At 37.0% G+C, this 27,693-nt stretch overlaps 1 protein-coding gene across 2 annotated transcripts in view; it reads right to left on the bottom strand.

The window, feature by feature from the left end:
- The window catches only part of LOC132280104 (probable RNA-dependent RNA polymerase 5), a 33,304-nt gene extending 5,848 nt beyond the window's left edge, over positions 1-27,456 (bottom strand). The window contains exons 1-15 of one of the 2 annotated variants that reach the window (XM_059782229.1): positions 27,341-27,456; positions 24,617-25,038; positions 24,092-24,245; positions 23,880-24,009; positions 22,929-23,003; positions 19,378-19,570; positions 11,746-11,944; positions 11,566-11,653; positions 11,306-11,449; positions 11,004-11,075; positions 10,805-10,876; positions 8,066-8,172; positions 1,472-1,620; positions 910-1,135; positions 430-655 (exon numbers count right to left, since the gene is read on the bottom strand). In XM_059782229.1, the coding sequence (XP_059638212.1) occupies positions 430-655; positions 910-1,135; positions 1,472-1,620; positions 8,066-8,172; positions 10,805-10,876; positions 11,004-11,075; positions 11,306-11,449; positions 11,566-11,653; positions 11,746-11,944; positions 19,378-19,570; positions 22,929-23,003; positions 23,880-24,009; positions 24,092-24,245; positions 24,617-25,038; positions 27,341-27,363 (2,280 nt within the window). In that variant the 5' untranslated portion in view covers positions 27,364-27,456. The remainder of the gene's footprint in view (positions 1-429; positions 656-909; positions 1,136-1,471; positions 1,621-8,065; positions 8,173-10,804; positions 10,877-11,003; positions 11,076-11,305; positions 11,450-11,565; positions 11,654-11,745; positions 11,945-19,377; positions 19,571-22,928; positions 23,004-23,879; positions 24,010-24,091; positions 24,246-24,616; positions 25,039-27,340) is intronic. The other variant, XM_059782230.1, reaches the window with a different exon arrangement.
- Positions 27,457-27,693: the final 237 nt, after the last annotated feature.

The raw sequence follows: 27,693 nt of genomic DNA, 5'->3' as shown, positions 1-27,693 counted from the left end.
TGTCATTGACTCCTTGGATAAGAAAGCTCGTGAGAAAAGGAAAAAATCTTATTACTATAAGAACGTGAAGAAATGAGTTCAAAGAAACAACAACACTAGTAAATTCATGTAATTGATTAATAATTCCAAGGATAATAACCCAATGATATTACAATTTTGTAAGAAATTAGGGATAAAGACTTTGAAAGCCTAAACTAACTCATCAAGAGCCTCCCCTTCTCCCACTCAAGGCAGCCACTTAAAATGTTAATGCATGTAGTGCGTGTGCTTTTCCCTCTTTCATTATGTACAGATGTGTGCCACCCACTTAAAGTTTTTCAAAACAGACATTTTAAACAACAGATATCTCAATTAAAAACTAGATTTGAAAGGAAAGTGTATTGTTGATGTGGTCACTTTGAAGGAGGAAAAAGAGAACATGGACGTCACCTGAGGGTTTAGAGAGACCCAGTACATGTCTCCATCAAAATCACCATTTGCCATTTCATTTGCTATAGATCTCTCGCCTTTGGACGAGAAGAATATAGCATATTTCGCATTTCCAACAACTTCTTCCAAGGCCTTCACATGAACTGCATTTAGAACATGTATGTCTCCAAAGTGAAGCCCAGGATTCCTGTACACCAGAACCTTGTGCGTAATTTGACCGTTGTCACTGCATATTTCATTAGAGCAGGTTTCAATTTTAACCTAATCAAATAAAGAACTTTATTGATAGTAATGCAGTTCCTATGTCAATATTTTCAATCTCCATAGAGATTCAGTGATAAAATCATTTGATAAAATATAGCGATTGGATATTGGATTTTGGATTTAATCTTGCCTTCCTATGATCATTAAGTCAGTTCAACAACAACAAAAATCAGGGTATTTTAATATTAGAAACATCATGATAATTAATACACGTACAGAATGACACAAACTTCGTCCCTTTTTAAAACTCCAGTGGGATCAACTGTGCCCATTAAATAGAAGCTTTCACTAACAGGCAGCTTTCCTCCTTTTAGTGCCTTTCTTTCATTCTTTGCCAGAATGGATAACCGATAATTCAAACATGGTTCGTTCAGAGGAATTCCAGAAAGGATCATTTTCGATGTAGTGTAATCATCATCAATTTCTCCGTGGTTCACGGCAACTGCATGAAGAAGCACATTTAAAATTAGCCACTTAAAAAAGAGTAAGAATAAGTTGGAACGGAAAATAAAAAAAAAATTTTGAACGGAAAAAGGAAATATCCAAGGTCAATGTGTTGTTTACATTTTAAAGTCAATGGGTAGTCAGGATGAATAGTCATTAAAGAAGAGAAAGAAAACAAAAGAAAATGAAATAACTAATATTTTCAGTCCATTGAAAATTAAGCAAATGACTCAATGTCAACATAACCAAACAATTACATCATAATGTCTCACAAAGGGGGAAAAAAAGGTAAAATAAAAAGTGTTACAGTAAAAAGTTTGATTGTGAAAATTACCTCGTAGCGCTGCACGCTTGTTGGAGTAAACACTCTGGGAATCTTCCAGAGCATTCATCAGTATATCCAAAAAATACTCTTTTGGAACTCCACCATAGCTAAGTAGAGCTATCAAATTCCTAGACAGAAATGTTTTTCTCGGTTGATGACTGCAAGATGAACAATAGAAGTTGGAAGTATCGCCCTTATGAACAGAAACCAAAAGGCAAGATAAATAAAGATCTTAGGGTATTTCTGACAATAAAAGTAAAGTAATATAGTCAAATACTATCAGATCCAATTTTTTAAATACTATCAGATGCAATTTTTTAAGTGTAATGAAACTCTATTCTGAATAAAGTGCCAGAAGGGGCGCAGACAATGAACAATTGGAATATTCAGGACTTAAAGACTAGACTCTCTTGATATAATTCAGAAGAAATACAAGATAGAAGGCATACAAGATATAAATGTAAAGGCTTGAATGAGATTTGTAAGAAAGAGTTATTTTTCTAACATCCCTACACCAATTTATTTATATTAGTCAAGAATGTAATTCACGATAATTACATGGTCAAATCTCACTAATTAAACCCATTAATTATTGTTAGAATATTTTGGGTCATTATGTAATTGCATATAGTTGGTAGGGTCATTGTGTAATTAGCTGAGTCTTGTATCTTTATATAAGCCGCTGTAGGCTTAGGGTTTTATACATATGAGAAACACATTTTCTGTAGCCACCATGATATCTCTCTCTCTCTCTCTCTCTCTCTCTCATCAGTTTGAACATGGTATCAGAGCGGTACGAAACAATGGGAAACTAAGATTGTGGTTGTGATTGCATCTGTGGTGTTCTTCTACAAATCAAAATCGAGATTGAAGTCGATTCTGTTCTTCGCCGGAGGTTTGAAGTTGTCGTTGTGTTCAGCGCTTCTTGTTTGTCGTTCTCAGATCTGAAGCCCTTCGTTTTGTTGGCCGAGGCTGCCTTGGCTGTCGCAAGTTGCAGAGGTTCCATCATCGCGAACCCTCTCTGCTCGGTTGTTAGATCGCTGCTTGTGTTGGGTTGCCGTCACCGCTGCAAGGGCTAGGGTTTGCCCAGATCCAAACCTGTTTGACAAGATCCGCCCCGTTCGACCTTTGATGTGAAGAGCATGCACAACAACGTGAGGATTTTAATGTTGTTCGGTTTCTCTTGTCACCCGAATATGAATCTGTTCGTGCACAGATTTTGGGTAGCCCTGCACTTCCTTCTCTTCCTGATATGTTCTCCAGACTCCAGCGTGCTACTCTATCTAGTGGCGCTTCCGGAAGTGCTTCAAGTGGTGTCACGGCTCCTCTTAGCAATGAACGTTTTGCATTAGTTGTGAACCAAGGTGGTTATCAACCTTCTCGTGGCAGCGGCAGTCGTTTTACTCGTAGTCGAGGTCATGGTCGTGGCAGAGGCAGAGACTCAAAACTTTGCACTCACTATGGTCATACTAATCACACTGTCAAGTACTGTTGGGATCTTCATGGGAAACCGCCACCTTCTTCCTATGCACATCAAGTAACCTCTAATGAAGGGGATTCTTCTTTCTCTGCCACACCAACTGCTCCACAAGTGGCTGTTGAGCCTGCTATGGTCACTATGACAATTTCCCACGATGAGTATACTCGGTTTATGTCTTAACAACGGCCTTCCACCTCATCTTCCATGGTTTCCTTTGCCCAATCAGGTAGTGCACCTGCATGTCACTTATCCTCTCGTCAGAGTCCCTGGATTCTTAACTCTGACGCATCCGATCACATGACTAGTAGTTCTCATCTCTTATCTGTTTTTCAGTCTGTTCCTTCCTCTCAAAGTCTCTTGCTAATGGCTCCTCCCTTAAAGTTTTGGGTGTGGGAACCACCCAACTCAGCTCTTCTATGTCCCTTTCCTCTGTATTATATATTCCTCAATTCCCTTTTAATTTGATATCCGTTAGTCAAATTACTAAATCTCTTAATTGTTCCGTTACATTTTATCCCTCATGTTGTATTTTTCAGGATCTCAAGACGATGAAGAAGATTGGTATGGGACATGAAGTAGGTGGCTTGTATTACTTTGATCTATTACCATCTCCCACGGCTCTTCAATCATCTTTGTCTCCTTTCCAGTGCCACTGTTATCTCGACCATCCATCATTATCAGTTTTGCAGCGTCAAGTCCCCAATCTTAGTCTTAGTCGTGTTGAGTCCATGATTTGTGAAGCATGTCAGTTTAGTAAGCATTGTCGTGTATCTTTCAAACCGAGAGCTACCAATCGTGTTGCTAGTCATTTTCAGTTAATTCATTCAGATGTATAGGGCCCAATAAAACATATTTCTATTAATGGATTTTGTTATTTTGTGACTTTTGTGGATGATCATTCTTGTATGACTTGGTTGGTTTTAATGAAAAATCGTTCTGAGTTATTCTCTATTTTTCAAATATTTCGCAAAGAAATAAAAACTCAATTTGTATGTTCCATTAAAGTTTTACGTTCTGACAATGCCAAAGAATATTTCTCGGACCCTTTTGAGACTTATTTTCATGCTACAGGCATCATTCATCAATCATCTTGTACTTATACTTAACAAAATGGAGTAGCTGAACGTAAAAATCGTCATCTCCTGGAAGTATGTCGTGCCCTTTTATTCCATATGCACGTTCCCAAACGTTTTTGGAGTGATGCTGTTCTTATGGCCTGTCATCTTATTAATCGGATGCCTTCGTCTGTGTTACAAGGGAAATCTCCTCATTCTGTTCTATTTCCCAACTCCGCATCGTTTAATCTTACTCCTCGGGTCTTTGGATGTGTGTGTTATGTCCATAACCTTGGGCTCGGTCTTGACAAACTCAACCCCCGTGCCACTAAGTGTGTTTTTCTTGGGTATTCTCGCACTCAGAAAGGTTATCGTTGCTACAGTCCTCATTTTCAGCGCTATTTCACTAGTGCTGATGTCTCCTTTTCTGAGTCTCTCCCATATTTTTCTGATTCACTAAGCCACCTATGCCAACTGTTCCCCCTCTAGTTCCTGCTCCCACACCTCCTCGCTCCGTTGTCCCCTTGTAGGTTTATACTCAACGACCTCGACCGCCTACTTCACTCCCTCCATCTCCTTCAGAGTCTTCGGATCCGACACCATCTACTTTGCCTGATGATTTGCCTTTTGCTCTCCGTAAGGGTATTCGGTCGTGTGTTACTGCACATCCCATTTCTAACTTTGTCTCCTACCATAATGTTTCATCCTCTTTATCTTGTTTTTTATCCAAAATGCCTGCTACTTTTGTTCCCAAGACTTTGCAGAATGCTCTTTCTAATTCGAATTGGCGCACAACAATGGTAGATGAAATGGATGCCCTTCACCGTAATCGGACTTGGGATCTTGTTCCCTTACCTCCGAGCTCCAAAACGGTTGGTTGTAAGTGGGTCTACACTGTTAAATACCTTCATGATGGGTCTATTGAGCGGTTGAAGGCTCGTCTGGTGGCAAAAGGGTACACTCAGATTTATGGTATTGACTACGATGAGACCTTTTCTCCTGTTGCTAAGATTTCTTCTATTCGGGTTCTTATTTCCATTGCTGCCAATTGTAACTGACCGTTGTTTCAATTGGATGTCAAGAATGCCTTCTTGCATGGTGACTTAGTTGAAGAAGTTTATATGGAGCAACCACCTGGGTTTGTTGCTCAGGGGAGTATCGTCACACTGTTTGTCGCCTTAAAAAGGTCTTATATGGATTGAAACAATCTCCACGGGCTTTATTTGGAAAATTCTCTGAGGTGGCGTTAAAATTTGGTCTTAACAAATGCCAGACCGATCATTCATTATTTCACCAGCACACTAAAGCTGGCTTCATTTTTCTTGTGGTGTATGTGGATGATATTGTGATCACGGGTGATGATTCTGAAGACATTGCTAAGTTGAAGTTGTTTCTGTAAAATCGATTCCATACTAAAGACTTGGGTAAACTTAGGTATTTCTTGGGCATTGAAGTTGCTAGATCTAAGAAAGGTATAATTTTATTTCAACGCAAATATGTGTTGGACTTATGAGAAGAAACAGGTATGTTGGGTGGTCGTCCAGTTGATGCTCCTATAGATTCAAATACAAAACTTGTGTCTGATGAGGGTGATCTATTTAATGACCCGAACAGATTTCGTCGCCTTGTTGGGAAATTAATTTATCTCACTATCACTCGACCTGAAATTTCATATGCAGTTAGTGTTGTAAGTCAGTTCATAGGAGATCCTAGAATGCCACATTGGGTTGCTGTTCTTCGGATTATCTGATGTCTCAAGCAAGCTCCAGGTTTTTGGTTACTATATAAATCAAATGGTCATCTCAAGGTGGAAGGTTTTATAAATGCTGACTGGGTTGGTTCTCCTTCAGACAAGAGATCTACTACAGGCTACTGCACATTTGTAGGAGGAAATCTTGTAACATGGAAAAGTAAAAAGCAAACGGTGGTAGCTCGATCTAGTGTTGAAGCTGAGTACAGGGCAATGGCCCATACCACCAGTGAGTTGACTTGGATACAAAATTTTCTAAAAGAACTTGGGTTGACAGTTGAAACTCCTACTCCATTGTTCTGTGATAATCAAGCAGTTGTTCACATTGCATCAAATCCTGTGTTTCTTGAGAGGACCAAACATATTGAAGTTGATTGTCACTTCATCCGAGAAAAAATATTAAGTGGGAGCATCTCTACTCCATTTGTGAAGTCTGAAGATCAATTACCTGATATGTTTACCAAAGCATTGGGTGATAATCGGTTAAGGACTATCTGTTCCAAGCTGGGATTATTTGATATATACTCTCCAGCTTAAGGGGGAGTGTTAGACTATTTTGGGTCATTATGTAATTGCATATAGTTGGTAGGGCCATTGTGTAATTAGCTGAGTCTTGTATCTTTATATAAGCCATTGTAGGCTTAGGGTTTTATACATATGAGAAACACATTTTCTATAGCCATCATGATCTCTCTCTCATCAGTTTGAACAATTATAACAATAATTACATGGTCAAATCCCACTAATTACACCGTCAAATCCCACGATTCTAGGCTAACATATATCGGCTAACAAATTCAAATCACTTAAACGGTCAACAAAATAAGTGTAACGAATTTTGGATTGCACATAAATAAATATATAAAAACTAGTATCCAACAATGTTTTTCCTTTTCGACAAACAGGGAGCTCTATATCCTAAAATGTATGGCTGTCACGCATAATCCATTGGACACCAAACCAAAGGAACAACTGCACCCAAATATTGCTAGCTACTGTAACAGTGCAGCACCAATTTGATACAAGTTTTTTCCTCCTTTCCAAGTTATTTATTGCTAGAAATGCCTTGAATGCTGAAGTCAAAACAAAGACAGAGAGAACTCCAAACTGCCATGCCAAAGAGGAGTCCGTCTCAAAAGAAATCATCTATATTTCCACAAATGAAATAACTATAGAGAGCCTTAAGAATGCATCCACCAAGTCCCAACTCTCAATCCTGCAATCATTTCAAAAGCCCAGGCACCCATATCACACCAACCTCTGAAACACGGGCATAATCTTTAACTAAAGCCCCTTAATTTGAAGCAACACTGAAGAGGTCAGAAAAAAAAAAAACTTCTTTAGGGAGACATCCCTCACCATATATAATGCCAACACCTCTCTCCGGTCATCCTCCACCAAGGAACCAAGTCAACCAACACATTCGAAGAATTCCCACCCTCCCAACCATTTCAGATGTGGTTCAGCTGTCCACCCCATATGAGCAAGTGGCCTCCATTAATACCCCCTGCGTAATAATCTAAAGCGACATAGTTATAGTCTTTAAAAGAGTGTATATAATACTATGTATGTGTAATCTCTAAAGAGTTTGAACTATTTAGGCAACTACTAGTTTGATTAGGAATTTGAAACTAAAAGCCTTTTGCAACTCTTTCTTCAGGATTTGGCCCGAACTGTTTGGCAGATTCCCACGCATTATGCACCCGTTCGCCACTTTGCTCTCAATTCTTCCCACCTCTTGGGCGAGAGAAGCTACCTTTAGCTACGAGCCTCTTTTCATGTGTAACGGTGCACTAGTCTCTGGAGTAAAATGCATTAGTTTTCAAATGCTAAATATATTTTAAACCCTGAAAGTGTTCAAACACCCAACATTTATCATATTGGGTCTCCATACTCAAGGTAGTCCAATCTATTTAACCAACCAAAACCCTAGACCCTCTAGGTCTCTCTTGCCTGAAGTCTGACTGAACCAAATGAAAAAACAGTGCCAATATCCAGGAAAAGTCCATCTCCATCCCCCAATCTTCATTTGAATAAGGTTGATCTTTGGCAGTCCAATTGACAAAGCCAGGCTCGTAATGAAATTTACTTCAATTTTTTATGTACCTTTTGGTACAGTATTTGCCAACACACTTAAAATGAAATTTTGCCAGTTCAATATTCTGAGTACAGCAATATTTTATGGTTTCAAAAGAGTCCTTTCTACAACGTAAGTAGCATTCTAACTAGTTATCAATACCAAACAGCTAATTTCACAAAACTACAGTTAAAAAAACACCCAAATTACAGAAAGGAAAAAATCATGCCATGCAGGATACCTTACTCCAACTATCTCCAATGAGTTCAAATTTTGTAAAGTTTTAAGTCTTGAATCTGTCTCCACCTTCACCATTGAGGGTCTAATTTGAATTGTTCGAGGTGGAAGCTACAAAATATTTAAGATATAGGATTTAAATCAGTATGCAAGATTAAATTAAAACAAACAAATAAAAGAAACATGCAAAAAGATAGACAAGTAATTAAACTATAATTTAAAGCTGAGAAAGAGGACTCCACTAACAGCAACACAACGGCTTATTAAACAAATACTACAAATATTTACTTTGGTGGATGTTTACTTCGAAGGATCTAGGGTTGAATCGACATGTCATTACCATCCCTTTGAATCCCAAATTTGGGATGCAATGTAAATAATGGATATCATATGCCCCCATTGATGAATAGTTCCTGTTAGGTCAACAGGACTTTAGTTGGCAAATTTTATACAGAACAGAACCTGTAATATTGAATTTTAACTTTTAATTGTGTTCAGTTCAAAAAATTATTAAACTAAGTAATTGAGTTATCTCTAGTCCAAAGCTTCAACAAGGGTAAAAATGCAATTGCAACTCTCAATATTGTGCACTCACCAAGATAGTTATATGCATGCAATCATTTTAAAATTTCTAGATTGCATGTTTTGGTCTTTAAAGTTGTGTTTAAGAATACATTGAAGTGTTCTTGAAAAACAAAAGTCCTAATAGAACTAGGACCGGGAGTTTGATCGATCGAGGATTAATCGAAGCTCACTAAGCTACATTCCAGTTCTTGAACCTGTTCGATCAATGGATGGTTGTGAAACAGTAGTTTCCAAATCCAATTGCTATACTATATATTTCTCTTGTTCATCATCATATAGATGGTGAGTGCTCATGAGTGTTGAAATATATGAATCCTAGAGCTTCAAGGACTTCAAACCAACAAGTTCCACACGACAAACAAGCAATCGGGCGTGACTAGTCATGAAGATCCAAGTATGGGTTGACGAGAAGATCGCGAGGTGCAGAATTCAATAACCGGCAGTAACATAGCTTTTGGAGTGAGTCAGAGCCACAAGTACTAAAGGATATATGGATTCAGAGTCTTGTAACCTAGTGCAGTTTACCTTTCATGTGTGGATAATTTTAAGCTTTTTATTCTACGCAATCTATTTTTACATACTTGTGATAGAAAATTAATTGAATAGATGAAATTCAAATTTTGATTCAAGTAAATTATTTAGATTTCAAGACCTATTCACCCCCTCTAGTTCTAGATGGGGTGTTTGCGTACTCTGACTATGAAAGCCTATTGTTACGATCCTATCCGCCACTTTCAGATAGTGCGTGTCAAGTTCCGACCATGATGGTGGTATTATCATTATTCAGAAAAAAGACATAGAAAGAATTTCACATAGTTGACTTTTAAAACCTAAATGGCCTACATTTCATGAATTATTAAATATTGTTACATCCAGTTCACCTCTCACCCTCCCACAACTTCATCATCAACGCCATCACAATTTAAGCTCACAATTGTGTCAAAACCATGGTTGTTAAAATCCCGATCTGGATCGTAGAATCTTATGATCCCAAATTGCTAAATTGATCCGAGTCCCATGACAACTCACTGGGAAGTAGGATCGCTGCAGGATCGGTAGAATCGGAAGTAGGATTGTAAAATCAAATAGCATATCCTACCAATCCTACTAAATCGTGTTGTTTTGTGCTTTTTATGGATTTATTTGGGCCTACAATCCTTTTGGACAAAGAAATTTAATGCTTCTAAACATAGCCTAATTGCAGTAAAAAACGAAAAACAGAGACCCAACATCAAAGGTAGCTCTGTACTTCAAAGGTATGACTCAAAAATTTTTATAAAAAAATCCTCTATATTGCTTTATCATTCTTAATTTCTCTTTTCTTATTTCCTTTTCAGAATAAGAGACAAAAAGAACTCTATTTACCCACCTATTCTTTGCCCATTCAGAAACAAAAACAAAGAGACTTGTGGTTTTTTTTTTTTTAATCTCTGTTTTGTTCTTTTTTGGAACCAAAAAGTAATATTTTCAACTAAATTTCTCAGTTGCCTGATTGCACAATTCTCTCTTTGTTTCTCTCCCTTTTCCAATTTGTACATGTGTCTTAGTATCTTTTAATGTTAATTGAACTTTCAAGAATGTTGTTCATATTGGCTGTTTAGCCTTATTCTCTACTTATATCAAAGATATTTTGATTTAGAAAGTTAATTTGAGTTACTTGTTTAATAGTTTCATAGAATTTTACGATCCTCGATCCGATCCCGATCCTATGAACCCCTCATCGATCCTACATAGAATCCTGATCCTGACAGCCTTGGTTATAACATTACATCATCACCGCCTCTCTCCCTCCTCTCTGCTTTATATGGTTCACTTCAATATTTTTGGTCCTCTCTTCCTTTTTCTAATTTGGATAAACTTTTGATCATAAATTTAGTTTATTTGTTGTTTTATGATTTGGTCTATATCTTTGTCTCGTTCATCATTTCTAATCTCCCAATAGAAAAAGGAATGGGACAAAAAAGACATACCATCATGGATATTGGTAAGGGATAGAAGAACCTACTCCATGCAGCAATTTTGGGGTATAGTAGGGGAGTATGTTTAAAGCCAAATCAGGTCTAGACAAACTTGTACATTGATTGCACCAATCACAATGGATGTAATATGTTTGTTGCCAATAATAAAAGATTAAGGGAAGAAAAAAAAGCATTTATACCTTTCTATTGACAAGAAGGGTTCCCTTGACGGCACAACCATTATTGAATAAACGTACTTGTGTTAGCAAAGGCTAGAAGAAGATGAAAATGAGAGAAAACAAATGTCAGAAACAATAATAATGAACAGAAATAACATCAACAATTAAAATCTCTAAGAAAATAAAAGGCAATTAACCAGAAAAAGTAATACACATGTACCGGTTCCCTACTGCGAGCTTCTCCTCTCAATTCTAATGATCTGTTCCCAGAGTTGACACATTCAAGAAATCTCTAAAGAAAAAAATATAATAATAAAAAAATATCAGAAGCATAAAGCATAGGTTCAACGTGTGCCATGGGAACAGAATATCAGCAACCAAATAGGAATAATTCCAAGGAAATCAACAAAACAGCAAAATACGAATACTGAAAGCACAAAATAATACATATGCTGCATCTCAATACAAAAGTAGCTACGAGTACAATATATGCTTAGCTGAAAAACAGTGATGAAAATGCACCTCAAAATTTTCATAATTGATATACTCTGCCTTGTAAAAATCTTTGGGACACATCAATGCTAAATCTTCTGATATATAACCAGTTCCATCGGTATGGATCAGACGCTCTCCATCTTCATTGCAGACAACATGCCCATTTTCATCCTGCAATTCAGTAGGTTAGCTTGAAAAAAAAAAAAAAAAAAAAAATTGAGAAGTAGCAGTTGATGATCATACGAGTCAATATTTGTTGTATTAAAAAGATTAAGAAAAAATTATACCCGGCAAGGTATATCTTCAATCCTTTCAATATGCACCGAAGAAAGATTAACTTGAAGCTTTATAGTTTTCGATAGAATCAGGGAAAACCTGCATTCCAATAGAACATAGTTGTTCTCAGCTTTGCGAGTGCTAAATTCTCAGAAATGGGCACCCAATAAGTAGGTCTTAGTGGTACCAACCTAGCCATATATTTAGCCATGCTGGACACCATGTGTGCATGCATGAAAAGACACCTTGCTTCATCAACTGTTTTGTTAGACAAAACATAAGGTTTCCCCTCATCACAAGGAGCAATAGACTCCATTCGAACAAAGTAGCATTTTACGGTTGACGAAGTTGGATTTTTCTTTTTCTCCTCTTTTCCTCCATCTTTAAACACTAATGAAAGGACGAAAAAAAAAAAAAAAAGGAAAGAGAGAGAAATCATCATGTTAGGATTCTAAACATCTCAGTTTCAACATACATGTGAAAAATGCATAAATATTTTATCATGTTAGAATTCTAAACAGTTTAGTTTACAAAAAAAAAAAAAATTGAAAAAGCATTAATTTTACAAGTTACCAGCAACCGCAGCGAAATATAATATAGCAAGCCATTTCCTAATTTAGAAAAGATGTCTATCTGATTCTCAGATAAGATGGAAAGACATTACATGAACAAAAAAAATATAGTGTTGCTAACATTATAGAGAAACAAGATTCAAGCTGCCCAAGGCACGATCTTTGAAAGTGTATCATAATCCAGCTATTAACAACTCAAGATCAGTCTATACTCTATAGGCTAATCTAGAGAACTAAGAAAAGGCTTGTCCAAATCTTATAGATAATATTAGACAACCACCTCTCTCCATATCGATACTGTAATTTAATTACCATCTGTTTCAACTTAGTACAAGACTCATAAATATCAATTAAAAAAGATAAAAGAAAGAAAGATAAAAAAAAGGAAGAGGAAGAAGGAAAAGGACGCCATAGGATAGACTAAAATCAACTGTTTTATCAGAATACTATAATTTGTAAAGGAATCTAGATGATTGGCCGCGTTTTTTGTGCATATGGACAATAGTAATCGAAAGATTATAGTGGCAGCAATTTGCAAAAATGCAGTTTTTTCCAGATAAAACTTCACTCACACCACAATTTATGGATACGCAAAGAGATTATGAGAGATAAAGACAGAATTCCTGATGATTAAATAAATAGATAGATCACACGCACACTCTTTTTATGGGCCATGTTACTTGGACTGTTCAAAATTACATGAAGTACACGTGTAGGACACATGAAATCCAGGCAATGTATGGGTTTGGTCCAAAACATTTTGTTGCATATGCACCTACAAATATATATAATAATTCTAATTTTATTAAATTATTGTTTCAAAACGAGTGAAATGCTGATGTTGAACACTATGTTCCATAAAAATGTTGTTTAGCTCCGGCAAATAAAAGAAAATATTAAATAAAAAATGAGTTTTTAGCAATGTCTTTGTGTACTTTTGTTTAAAAATATGATACATCTGACACTTGGACACAGACCTACATTTGAAACACTTACCCGAGTCCCATGTAACATAGCTAATGAGAAAGAATGAAAAAATACTTTCATCCTTCCACCATATTCTATTTATAATAACAAGTTTCAGAAATTACACATAAGCCCCAACATTATATAAGTAACAACAAATAAGCCCCTGACAACACTCCCCCTCAAGCTGGTGCAACTATCATGCCCAGCTTGACGAACATATTTTGCAAGCTAGTCTTGCTCACACCCTTAGTTAAAACATCAACAACCTGATCATGATCATGTGTATTGACGTATGGAGTACAAATCAGCCCAAGCCGAAGCTTTTTCTTGCTGATGTGTCGATCGGCTTCAATGTGCTTTGTCCTATCATGTTGAACTGGACTGTGGGCAATGCTAATATCAGTCTTGCTGTCACAATACAACTTCATTGACTCGCAAACAGGATAACCCAACTCACCCAACATTCTAGGTAGCCATAACAACTCACAAACCCATGTGTCATGGATCTGAACTCAGCCTCTACACTAGATCTAGCTACTACAGACTGTTTTTGCTTCGTCATAAAACAAGATTACCTCCAACAAATGTGCAATATCCTGAAGTAGATCGTCGAACTGTCACAGACCCTGCCTAATCAGCATCAGTATAGGCTTCAACACGCAAGTGGCCATGACTGCCAAACAATATCCCCTTACCAGGTGAACCCTAGAGGTAGCAAAAAACATGATGAGCTGCCTCAAGGTAAGGTGTACGTGGAGCATGCATAAACTGACTAATCACACTAACAGCGTAGGCAATATCCGGGCACGTGAAAGATAAGTAAATCAGTCTCCCAACCAATCGCTGAAATCTTCCCATATCATCTAATGGGTCTCCATCTACATCATTAAGCCTATAGTTCTGCTCCACAGGAATATCAATAGGTCTAACTCTAAGCCTGCCTGTTTCAGCCAACAAATCTAACACATACTTCCATTGAGAAATGAACATCCTTTTCTTCGATCTACACATCTCGATGCCAAGAAAGTATCTCAATGATCCGAGGTCTTTAACCTCGAACTCTGTCCCCCAAAATGACTTCATTCGACGAATCTCTTCTGGATTATTTCCAATGATAACAATATAACCAACATATACAATAAGGGCAGTGGTGTAGCCCATGTGCTTCTTGATGAAAATAATATGATCTGTCTGATTCTATGTGTACCCTACTTTTTTCACAGCAGTGCCGAACCACTCAAACCAAGCATGTGGCGACTGTTTTTAACCTATACAAAGCTTTATTTAGCTTGGACACTAAATTTTGACCACTGGCAAGCTTAAACCCTGGTGGCATAGTCATATTCACCTCTTTCTCCAAATCACCATGAAGGAAAGCATTCTTTACATCCAACTGATGTAATAAGGGCCAATTCATATTAGCTGCCAAAGAAAGAAGAACACGTATAGAGTTCATCATGGCAACTGGAGCAAATGTTTCCAGAAAATCAATTCCATAGGTCTAAGTGAAGCCCTTTGCAACTAACTGAGCTTTATATCTCTCAATTGTTCCGTCTGCATGATACTTTATTGTGCAGACCCATTTGCAGCCTACTGATTTCTAACCCCTAGGTAATAGAACAATATCCGAAGTACCATTCTTCTCAAAGGCCTTCATTTCTTCAAGCATAGCTTTTTTCCATGGAGTTTGACTGAGAGCATCTGAAACACTAGAAGGAACAGATACAGAGGAGATACACGAAGTGAAAGCACGATATGTTAGAGATAAGGCATCATAAGATACAAACTGAGATATGGGATGCTTCGTATAACTACGAACACCCTTGCGATAGGCAATGGGGGCATCAAGATCAACAAGAATGCTATTGGGAAAAGAATAAGGAGTATCAATGTCAACTTGGGAATTACCTGGATCAAGGGAGACTTCTTGGTCCTCGGGTGAGTCAATAACTTGTTTTGCCCCTCCTAGTGTAGACAATTGGTTGCTTTCCCTGCTACAAATCATTAGTGTTAAGAGGACTACAGATAGGCACCTCAGTAAGAAGCTCCCCTTGAATGGGGACAGGCAAAGGAAGGGGGCATTCCCTCTGAATGGACAACGGATTCTCTACCTGTATAATAGTCTCCCCCTGTAGAGAATCCCAAGCAGTAGAAAAAAAAAAAAAAAATTGAAAAAGAGGAACAGACTCAAAAAATGTAACATCCATGGAGCCAAAGCGACGACGAGTGGTAGGGTTATAACACCGATACCCTTTCTGAGTGGCGAGTATCCAAGAAAGACACATCGGATTGCCTTAGGTTCATTTTGTCCTTGCGATGATGAATGTGAACATAAGAAACACAACCAAACATTTTCGGAAGGACAATAAACAAGGTAGTGTCATGGTGTAAGACAAAGAAGGGGGACTGATAGCCAAGAACCTTAGAAGGCATGCGATTGATAGAGTATATATTTGTTAAGGTTGCATTAGCCCAATAACTTTTAGGCACTCCCATCCCAATTAGAAGAGAACGGGTCACCTCCGTAATATGACGGTTTTTTCTTTCAGCTACACCATTCTGTCGTGATGTATCGACACAAGAGGTTTGATGGACAATCCCGTTATCAGCAAAAAAGGAGGCAAGACCACCATACATAAACTCTCCTCCATTATCAAATCGAAGGATTTTGAGGGACAACCAAACTGAGTACTTACCATCCTATGAAAGTTTTAAAAATGGAATGAACTTCATCTTTGATTTTCATAAGATAAAGACAAGTATATCGACTAAAGTCATCAACAAACACAACAAAGTAACGAAAATCAAGTAACGAAGTAGTAGATTCAAGACCCCACACATCAGAATGAACAAGCTCCAAAGGAGCTGTATTTTTATTAATACTAGTAGGATAAGAAACACTACATTGTTTGGCAAGAACGCATGTTTCACAATTTAACTCAAAAGATTCAACAGAAGTAAACTGGGGAAGCACATGCTTCAAAACAGGAAGAGGTAAATACACTAGTCTATTATGCCATCACATTAACAGATCTTTATTGACATTACTATTCCTAACAATAAATTGATTTGCAACATAATAAGAAGTTGGCCTCGTGTTCAGCAAATACAAGCCATTATCCTCACATCCACTTCCAATCATCCTCCCCATGTCCAAATCCTGAAACACACAGTGAGATGGAATAAAAAAAGTTACACTACAATTCAAGCCTTTTGTAATGTGGCTGACAGAAAGGAGGTATTGGTAAACTTTGGGACATGAAGAATAGAGGATAAGGTAAGATTAGGAAATGCATAAATAGTGCCCTTCCCCGCAATGGAGGTGAAGGTGTCATCAACCACTCCAACCTTATCCTTACCAGGACATAAACTGTACGAAGAAAAATCAGATGTCATACCAGTCATGTGATCAGTGGCTCCTGAATCAATGATCCAGGGTGGCCCACCAGATAATGTGGAAACCTAATGTGTCGAATGAGAGGTACCTATCTAAGCAAAGTTAGAGGTGGAAACGGAGGAATGTTGTGCTAGTAGATGTCGGAGAGCATCAAGCTCAGCCCCGGACAAAGAACTAGGTGGCCCTGAGGAGGCATAACTAATAGAAGCAGTCTCACAATCGAAATGGACCAGGCCTTGGCCTAGCATTCGTATTAGCAGGAGCTGGAGTAAGGTGACCGTGTAGATTCCAGCATGTTTCCTTAGTGTGGCGCATACGCCCACAGTGATCACACCTCAACTTGCTTTTGTCATCCTGTTTCCCTTCTTTTGGAGGATTGGTCTTGTTCCATTGTTGTATGGCAATAGCAAACCTCTCAAACAATGGTACTTTTGGCTCAGGCTTAGTGTATACAGGTGCAGACATAGCCTTCATTCTACTCTCCTCAGCCTGGATATACGAAAACACATCTCTAACAGAAGTAGGGGCTGGATATCTGCCTAACACTTATACCCTGGCATGCTCGTATCTCGGATGCAGACCACCCAAGAACTCATAGATTCGATTCATTTCTACCATAGCACGAAATGCTTTAACATCAGCTCCACACATAGGTATATGTAGTCTTGGTAGTGATCTAACTTTTCCCATTTACCACGTAGAGTGTGGTAATATGTAGCAAGAATTTGGTTTTCCTACTTGAATCTTGAAATCTGTTGTTGGAGTTCATACAGTTTTGCAAAATTACCAACCGAGGAATACGTCTCTTCCACAGCCGTCCATAGCTCTTTAGTTGTTTTCACAAACAGAAACCCTTTGATGATCTGTGGCTGCATTGTTTGCAACAACCGCGTCATAACTAGTGCATTATTTGCACTCCACTCTTTGAATTCAGGATCGCTCTTGGAGGGATACGTGATAGTCCCTTCGATATGGTCAATCATCCTATACGAGCAGATTGAGCCCACTCCATATAGTTCGTCTCATCTAGCCTAACAATCGTAATACAAAGGCCTGGATGGTGTTCACTGCAACCTCCCAATATAGGAGTCAAACTAGGAGAAGACCCAACTTCTTATGAAGTCACCTCTGAGCCAAACATTTTATCAAACAGTTTCTAGGTATACAATCTTCAGAAACAAAAATAGCAACAAAATACGTAGAGAACACCCCCTCTAACACACAAACTTCAACTAAAGAGATTACCGTCTTCTGAGATACATAAAAAAACGACCACACAGTCACCACACAAACCCTAGAAAGCAATAAAGTAGACCATACCAGAATCGCGAACGAAGAAGAAAAAGTCGTCGTTGCAGAACCTCGCGAACACAAAAAAAAACCACCGATCGAGGTTGCAATAGATAAAAAACAGATCCAAAATATATTTTTTTTTCGAGCCCTCGCCCCGAACCCCGAGCAGCGGTGCGTTGCCCCGTGTGACCCCCAGCCAACTCACCGTGGAGTTGGATCCGCGGTACGTGTGGATGTGATTAACACTACTTCCTTGCAAACAAATCCCATCTTGGAATCTCTTCAAAACCCTTCACACCCACTAGGGTATACACAAACTTGCCCTAGGGTTTCAACTACAAACCTAGAGCTTCATGATTTGATACCATGTTGACTTTAAGATATAATCAAATCAAGAGTGAGTGATAAAGAAGAAGAAAAAGAAAAGAAAGCGGATGAGAGAAAATGAGAGAAAGATGAGGAAAGAGAGAGAAAATGAAAGAATACATTCATCCTTCCACCACATTCTATTTATAATAACAAGTTTCAGAAATTACACATAAGCCCCAACATTATATAAATAATAACAAATAAGCCCCTGACAACACCCACATCACAGAAACCCTAGTTAGCTTTTGACATAGACCGTAATCTAACTCACACTCAACCTTCAGGCCCTTGATTCACTCCAGTCAACAGACTTTGCTCCACAAAATTTGCTTCTCCTTGGTTATTCATTTCTGTTCAGTATCAGTTGAATTTATTTGCCTTGGTAATTTGATATACTTCTCTTTGTCAAACACTCAATTTGATATACTTCTCTCCCAAGGATTTTCTCCCTAAATGGCTTGTAACCACACCTTAGACAATAAACACACATATATAACAAATATAGGTAACCCATATGTTTTGGTAAGCAGAATCCTTGTAGAAATATGGTATGATCTATTTTCAAAAAAAAAAACTTTCGCGGGACTCGATCAATCGACATCTACTGGGAAGCTCTTGATTGATTGAGACGGCAATTGATGATTACTGTAGTTCAATAATAAAAAATTCCCGGAAAAGTTCGAATGATTCGCCTATCAATCAAAGTCTACTAGAGAGCCCTTTGATTGAACGGCCTATCAAAAAAATTATTTGATTGACCTGTCAATCAACACAAACCATTTTCCATCACAAACACTATTCCAAAACCTGTTCAAAACTAATACTTTGAAAGCCAATTTTCACAAACACGTTTAAACATAAATTGAGCCGCAGCCACACCAATACCAAAATCAGGTTATCTAAGGTCTTTCTAATTTCATTAACCTATGCTCTAGATATGTGATTGAGCATGTGGATTTACCATCGTGTTCTTTGTGAATTTATGCCTGTAAATCCATCAACGTTTCTTCTATTCATATGACTCATGACACTTTGGCACAATACAACCAAGGTTTTGAGTAGGACATTGTCAACATGTGATTCATATACCTAACATTTTTTGTGCAACCTACCTCAAAACTGTCACGTCTCAAGGTAATTAAGAATTGAAAATTACTATTTATAGTTGTAGGAAAGCAAGGCGGAAGAATTAAATACTTCAAACATAATAAGAAAACAATCACCGAAAAAACGATAACGCCTCAAGCCAACAAAAATTCCATCTTCACCAATCTTGTTGAACCGAGCACTATAATTAGGAGAATCAATCGCAAACTTTGTACAATTTTGGGATTCTTCCGCAAATTTCACGAGCAATACATTATCGTCTCCTAATTCCCGTTGCAAGTGAGTTCTTGTTGGTTTCAGATACGGACCCTGAATTATAAAAACCAATGGTGTGACAGTCCATAAAAATAAGAAAGCAATAATGATAAAGTCACATTATAATTTCTTGTAGGTTAAAGCAATATCAACACGAAAAATTAAATTTTAAGTACATACATAATGTGCATGTTGAAACCGTCTATATTTGATGTTAGGAACTAGCAAAAGTAGCAACAGTTTATCTTCTCATATGAAGAACAGGCAATGACATTGAACAGTACGTGCCTAAGTACTATGGGACAATTAAGTCATATCGGATGCATATGAGAGAATAAGTGACTTTCAGTTGTTTCGTGTTGATATTGCTTGTAGTTAAAAGCATTATCAACGCAAAAAATAAAATGATAAATACATAATGTGCAGGTTGAAACAGTCTGTGACGTTAGGAACTAACCAAAGTAGTAACAATTTATCTTCTCAACTCTCAAGTGAATAACTGACGAGGATATTGAACAATTAGATCGAAAGTAGTATGGAACTATTAAGTCATATTGGATGCATATACGAGTGACTGTCAGTTGTTTCAATAATAGTGAATCATTTTCGAAAGAGAAATATGATCCGAAGATCAAGAGGTAAGCATGAACCCAAGTCATGCTGAAAATATTTTAATCACAATCACACAGAAAATTAATCCCTAATACTTGGTTCTAAAAATCACTAACAGATATTATTGTCAAAATATCAGGCAACTACATGCAATGTAAATATTAATGTTTGAAAAAGATATGATTTTAGTATTATTTTGAAAAAAGATACGACTTTTAGGAAAGTTGGATTTTAAGAAGAAATAAATAAAATCATTTATCAACTTCTTACTTATCTATCTAATTTGGAAATACAATTTAACGTGCTTTGAGGTGTCTACAACAACATTTTGTCTGGAAAATTAAGGTTGTAACACAATATTACTTGCTGTATATGTAAAGATCAAATTCCGCTTCTTAAACAATTTAAGAAAATAAAAGGGGAAAAAAACATAACTTTGAATATTAGAAAATAATTAGTTGGCTTAGCTATCGATAGTCAGGAACTCAACTTTCCCAAGCCCCCAAGCCCCCTCTGATATAACAATCTTAGTGTCACCCATATAACACCACAAAATATATGGCTTACAAATGCTTGATGGCTTGTGTTCAGACTGCAGTGAATCAAACATGAATCAAAGCTCTGGTTCAGCAAGGTCATAGATTAAAGAATCCCCATTTGCATCTGTCCCTTCATCCAAGTCTATTAACACTCTAAGCACAAGTAAACGAAAGTGTAAGAGCTTGATAATTTTGTTGGATTAAGTCATAACCTTTCAAGTGTTTGAGGCAGATAGTAGTTAAATAGTTCTTAAACATTTTAAAGAATCATCTAGTTAGAGAAATTAGCCGAGCCATTTAAGATCAGTTAGTGGTACCTTGGAGCTGATTCATGCACATTTTTATGACTCAAAGGTCCCAAACTCAAGCTTGACCTAGGGCCGGCTGGAGCCTTGGGCGACTTAGGCGGTCGCCTAAGGCCCCAGCCAATAGAAAGGCCCCAAAATTGTTTATTTCCTTATATTATAACTTCCATAAAAAAGAAAAATAAAAAGAAAAAATTCTTCTATTATTAAACCCCGACCAATAAATAGATTTAATAGTGGGCCCAGATGATTGCTATAATTATCCCCCCCCCCCCCCCCCCCCCCCTCCTCTCTCATTCCACGTTTTTATCCTCCTCTATCATTATCATTACACCAGCGTAATTATTGAATATATATTTAGTCATTGTGGGAATTGGTGAAACTTTCCATATTCTCAACTTCTATCTTCTTCTTTTTCCTTATTCCTGGCAACGTCTCCCTCCTATCATTACAAATTTTTTTCTCTTCTCCACTCAATACTCATTACAATCTCATTTGATCTGTATAACCTATTCACACTTGTTCCGTCATAAACTTCTTCTTCTCAAACTTGATGCAACTTGGTATGCGTAGGAATGGTGATAGTTCAATTGTCCTCATGAAAGCTCGATCCTCAACTTCGGAATATTAGGAGCCCTCCATATTCCCTTAGCGAACTACCACACCACCGTGTAATTTTGAAAATCATTTATTGATTCTTTGGAATTCTACTGTTGCGATTTTATTCTTCAATTGGTTTATTTTATTCTTCAAAGGTCCCAAACTCAAGCTTGACCTAGGGCCGGCTGGAGCCTTGGGCGACTTAGGCGGTCGCCTAAGGCCCCAGCCAATAGAAAGGCCCCAAAATTGTTTATTTCCTTATATTATAACTTCCATAAAAAAGAAAAATAAAAAGAAAAAATTCTTCTATTATTAAACCCCGACCAATAAATAGATTTAATAGTGGGCCCAGATGATTGCTATAATTATCCCCCCCCCCCCCCCCCCCCTCCTCTCTCATTCCACGTTTTTATCCTCCTCTATCATTATCATTACACCAGCGTAATTATTGAATATATATTTAGTCATTGTGGGAATTGGTGAAACTTTCCATATTCTCAACTTCTATCTTCTTCTTTTTCCTTATTCCTGGCAACGTCTCCCTCCTATCATTACAAATTTTTTTCTCTTCTCCACTCAATACTCATTACAATCTCATTTGATCTGTATAACCTATTCACACTTGTTCCGTCATAAACTTCTTCTTCTCAAACTTGATGCAACTTGGTATGCGTAGGAATGGTGATAGTTCAATTGTCCTCATGAAAGCTCGATCCTCAACTTCGGAATATTAGGAGCCCTCCATATTCCCTTAGCGAACTACCACACCACCGTGTAATTTTGAAAATCATTTATTGATTCTTTGGAATTCTACTGTTGCGATTTTATTCTTCAATTGGTTTATTTTATTCTTCAAGGATTGGTAAGCATTGATACTATATTCTTGGAGGATGATTATTTCATATCTTTTATTACTAACACCACCCATGCTAATTTTGGTCTTCCTCATCCCCTAGCATTTCCCTCAATGTGGCCATGTCACTCTTCCTAACTGATTCGTGAAAGAGAAAAATCCCCCCAACCCCCAACTCTGTTTGTGTATGTGTGCATGTGCATTTCTGAAAACATAAAATACCTCCCAGCTTGAATGACAACATAACTTAAATAGCAACATGTCTTCCGTAATAAATGAGTAATATACCATAGTGGAATCCACATCAGTCAATGAGGAGAAAAGATAACTTCCCTTAGTAGCCATTGCCATACAAATCATTATAAAGACAATTTAATTCAAACTAACAATGGCTGGAGACGCACAATAAGCACAAAAACAACACAATGTCTGGAGTATGCGGGGAGAGAGAAACATAAATTACTAATTCTCGAAAGAATGAACAATATAGCAGACATACAAACCTTGAAACTATAACTTCCATCTGGATCAACATGACAGTGATAGAGATACGTCTTTTTAGAATCCCAGTCAAGATACTGCAGATGAACAAGAAAATAAAATAAAGTCATATTTGACACCAGAATGCTTCTTTAATGACTAAATAAACCAATGTTACGGACAGCATTACCTGTCTTATGTCATAAAACAAACCCGTGACTCATTTAAGTCAATCCACTAAGTTTCTTTTTCTTTCCTTTTTTTTTTTTTTTTTTGGCACAATATGATGGGTTATAAGCTTATGTTATATTTTGCTATTTAGTGAACCATTGAAACCAAGAAGTTTACATTAAAAATGTGAATACATCAATTTTGTAAACCAAAAATATAACAGAGAACAAAATTTATTTCACAGAGATAACATTTGGCATTATGTTACTTCACTTGAAATATTGAAAAGAATTCTGAGATGGAGTACATGACATATAACTAGATCACAGATCTTATACGCAGCACTGAGTGTACATGTCAAGAAAACATAATGTACAGTTGCCAATTTAAGAAAGATAATATATTCTTTTGACCAGTGCACTGTCATCTAGGTTTCCTTTAAAATTTATAACCAATTCAAACAGAAAGTCGCTATATTCTTTTTTAATGGTAAGACCTGTTAAATGATTTCTACATTTTTCAATAATACATTATGGATGTAGTTGATAAGCATGACTATGAAAAATTTATCAATAAAAGAAACCAAATTTGATAGGAAATATTTGCAGTCTCGTACTTTAAGCCAGAAGTATCAAACATGACATATGAGTATATATCAAAGTAAAGAACAATAAACGAACTGGGATGGGATTCTTGGGTTATTTAAGTGACTCGGGCGCATTTGCGCCAATTTATCAACTTAAAGGCATCAAAATGAGAATAGAACCATTGCAAGAGAAATGATATTCAAACTTGAAGTTGACCTTCACTCGATCCACCACCTCACAATTTTTCCTGCCATAGTCAGTCCAAACTCTAGACTCCAAAGGCCCCATTGGCATATCTTTCAGTCTAAGAATGTCATTGGCAGACATAACATTCTCCAGCCTGTTCCTGTACGTGAAAGCAACACAATTTTCACAACCTGAAACTAGTAATGTAGCACAAATTTTAATTTGAAAAAAATAAAAATTACCTCCCAATATAACTTAAAATCAGAAACGCTTTCCTGAATTCAAGTTCACCAAGGGCCAATAATTGGTCACTTATTTGCTGCATGTTTGCCCTGTTTAATCTTGAAGAGGGGGACGTCAGATCCTTTGGGATTGGTGAGTGAGGACTATAGTCATCTGGGTCCACAAAAAGTGCCAAAACTAATACTTAGTTGAAAATGACACTGTTGAACAAGTTTTTATACATCTAAGAAAAAACAGAAAGCAGAATTCGCACAAACGTGTATGTAGAATGCCCAATACACAACACAAACCACGAAATTTTATTAAGAAACAGGAGCATAAAGGACGAAATGTTTTTCTTTAAACCCTAATTTTCTGGATAAATTTAATAAAAAGCTACGGAAATTCATCTTTAATTAGCCATAGAGATGATTACTGGGTGCACTATGAAAATCAAACTGCAAACCCTAAAACCCAACATTCTCAGAGATATAGTAATAATCAACATCAACATATGAAATTTTGAGGAGGAGAGGAGTGCTTACAATGGTGATTGGAAGTTGAGGGACTGGGTGAACTTTGTTTCTGGGGAGAGCTACAGTCGCTTTCTTGAGAAGAGCCATTGCGGTGCTTCCTGACCATGAAAATAATGAACCCATTGAGAGTTCGAATCTCCTTGGAACCAGAGATGGTTCTGAGGAGGTCAAGAGCGGCTTTTTCGCCGAGCGAACAGAGCTCTTTCCTCACAGGCATGTCTGGAGGTGGTTGTGAATGTTTGACGCAGATGGTGTGGAGCAATTCTTCGACGGATGGAGGGAGGGTTACTTTGATTGAACCGGCCGCCACAACACCTGGAGATTCTCTTTGAACGTTCGTCGAAGAACCGGCTCCAGAGCAAACTCTATCAATATGAGAAAAATCAGCCTCACAGATGATCTCCACCTCTCTTGCCACGCTAAAGCCACATCTGCATTGCTCATTCATATGGGTGTAATCAAAACGGGTTCGATTCCGCAACCAGTAATAGAGTAGAGAGAGAAGGGCCAGAAGGCCTTTACATATATGTGTGTCTGCGTGTGTGGTGAGGGGGGAGATAATCGGACAAGAACTTGAGATTCAAACTATACAACGAACACGGCCTTCGAAATTTTTTTTTTGGAAAAACATTTTAAAGATTTTACACCAAATAATATGTTTTTTTTTTTTTTTTTTTATTGAAAGGTAAATGTTAGGAGGTGACAAGATTTGAACTCATGCCGTCCAAAAATTAACAGTATCTTACCAATTAGGCTAGAAAACTTTGGTCAAATAATATGCTCATAACACGCGACAAAGATGGATCTACTTGAATTGCATTTTAAGGTTTTGAAATGCTAAATTTATGTTTGATGGAAGTCCAAACTAAATAATGGTGCATAATAAAATTAGTGACAAATTGTTCAGATTTAATTAATATATTTAACAACTTAAAAAATGCCATTGGATTGAACTGGTTTTCATTAATTAGTAAAATAAATATAATTAATGTTGGGGTTTAGTAGTTACTTCTTAGAGGGGAGGGGAGACTGCAAAATTTGAACAGGGGACTCTCTCGAAAAGCAACCAAATCACAATGCAGCAAGTTTTGATTGAGTTCATGCATCTTTTGTCCATTTGCAATTCTAATTGCAATCTATATATTTTTAAAAAATTAATTTTTATTTTATATATTTTAAAAAATTAATTTTTATTTTATTTTTTATTATGTGGAGTATATATATTAGCTCTATGCTCTAATTTGAATGATCTAATGATTCTTTTGTGGCAATTCTATATCAGAATTTATCATTTAATCCATTGTTAATGAAATGGAGGGGCATATTTAACTGACAAATTTATGCTGGTTTCCGGACACTAATTTCATTTAGCTTGTACAATATTGTTCCATTTGAATCCAAGTTTTGTTTTTGGGCTTAGTAATCCACAAGGCATTGTATGAGTAGGAGTTAATCCTACCAATAGATGTGGGGTCGTGTATGGTAACTTGTCAGAATCTTACTTTGTTATTTTCTCGCATCTGTCCATGCACATCCGTCCACAAGATAGTACTATTTAATAATCACAAAATAATTAAGATTGAACAAAATTCTTATTGCAAGTGTGTGTTGTTGGAGTGGTTATTCGAACTGTTCACCCTTACCTGCCCTTCCTCTGCCCATTAACTACTAACGTTATTGTCATGAAATAAAAATAAGAAAAGAACAATATTCGTTATTAATTTAAAAACTTTGTTTTATTATTGTAAAAAATGAAAATAGGCATTCACTTTATTTAATTGAGGTGTTAAAAAGTTTTTATTAATGGTGGGAATTGCCCCTGTTCAATGACGAATTATTGAATAATTATAAGAGACCTGAGGACACCATAATATAAAAAATAAAAATAAATAAAAAAGTAAAGTACAATCACGTTGTTGGGATTTGCCATTTACTAAAGTAGGACAGAGGGACTACAGGTTAGTCTATTATTAGATAATGACACCCCCAACATTTGTTTCATTTGAAAAGACACTGTTTTAATGATTTGACAAGACTTAAATATCTTTTGAGCTATGAGTTAACTCTTTTGAATAGTAAAATTACCAACTAATCCATTCTAAGTAAAGTGAAATTTTCAAAATAACCTCTTCTTCTCAAACACCTACCCACAAAACGACCGCCGACACCTCCTCTCATCTCTCCTCCCATCATCACTCTCTCCCTCTAACCTTATTATGCAAAAACACGTATATCACTTTATAATATAGTTCTCTCTAAGCCATGCACCTAAAGCCATAATCCGAAATATATAAACGCACTCTGAACAACGATCATAAAGTTTAGACATACAAACCAATATATAGATATACACATATATAAACCAAAACACACACATATATATACCCATTTTTCTCTCTCTCCACTCCATGAATTTATACATATAAGCATATGTGGGTTTGAATCTAACCAACATGATTTCATCACAGGTTGGTGATTTGGAGACCATCATAGTTGACCATAAATTAGAGACACCACCAGACCCCTATAACAGAGCTAAATTAGAGGCACAACCAAATTGGGTCACCAATGCAGTAATTGTTGATTGACGGGTCGTGGTTGGCTTATAGATTGCAATAGCCTAATAGCCACCAAAGATGAGGCCATTGTTGGCTCATAGAAATATAAACACAGTTACACACACAATATTATGTATATCGGCAAAAATAATGAGAGAGAGAGCCGAAACTAGACCTGCAATTTCTTAGATCGGCCATGGCTTCCACAGATGAACACGACAACTTCGTCTAAAAGAAAGCGCAGAAAAAGAAAACCTAAATTTTCAATTTTGTTTGCAATACTTTGGAAACATACTGCGATTGACCCGTTATAAAGACGCTACTTTTTCAAGCGCACATGCATAAAGGAAGGAATCACGACTTGCTGTACGAGTCTAGTAGTCTAGACTGTGATCAGTCGCAACTTTTGACATCATTCATTGCCTTTCTCTTCTGCATGTTTGATTGTTTTTCTTCTCCCTGCAGTTGCAGCTCTGTCTTCTTTTTTTCCTTTCTTTTTTTGTTAAATGTACTCTGTCTTCTTTGTTT

Source organism: Cornus florida, unplaced genomic scaffold (assembly GCF_030987335.1).
Source record: "Cornus florida cultivar Cherokee Brave unplaced genomic scaffold, ASM3098733v1 CherokeeBrave_3.0.0_Hap2_Chr10, whole genome shotgun sequence".
NCBI classification, from domain to species: Eukaryota; Viridiplantae; Streptophyta; class Magnoliopsida; order Cornales; family Cornaceae; genus Cornus; species Cornus florida.
The sequence above is the reverse complement of the archived record's forward strand: the minus strand, read 5'-3'. Positions and strand labels throughout refer to the sequence as shown.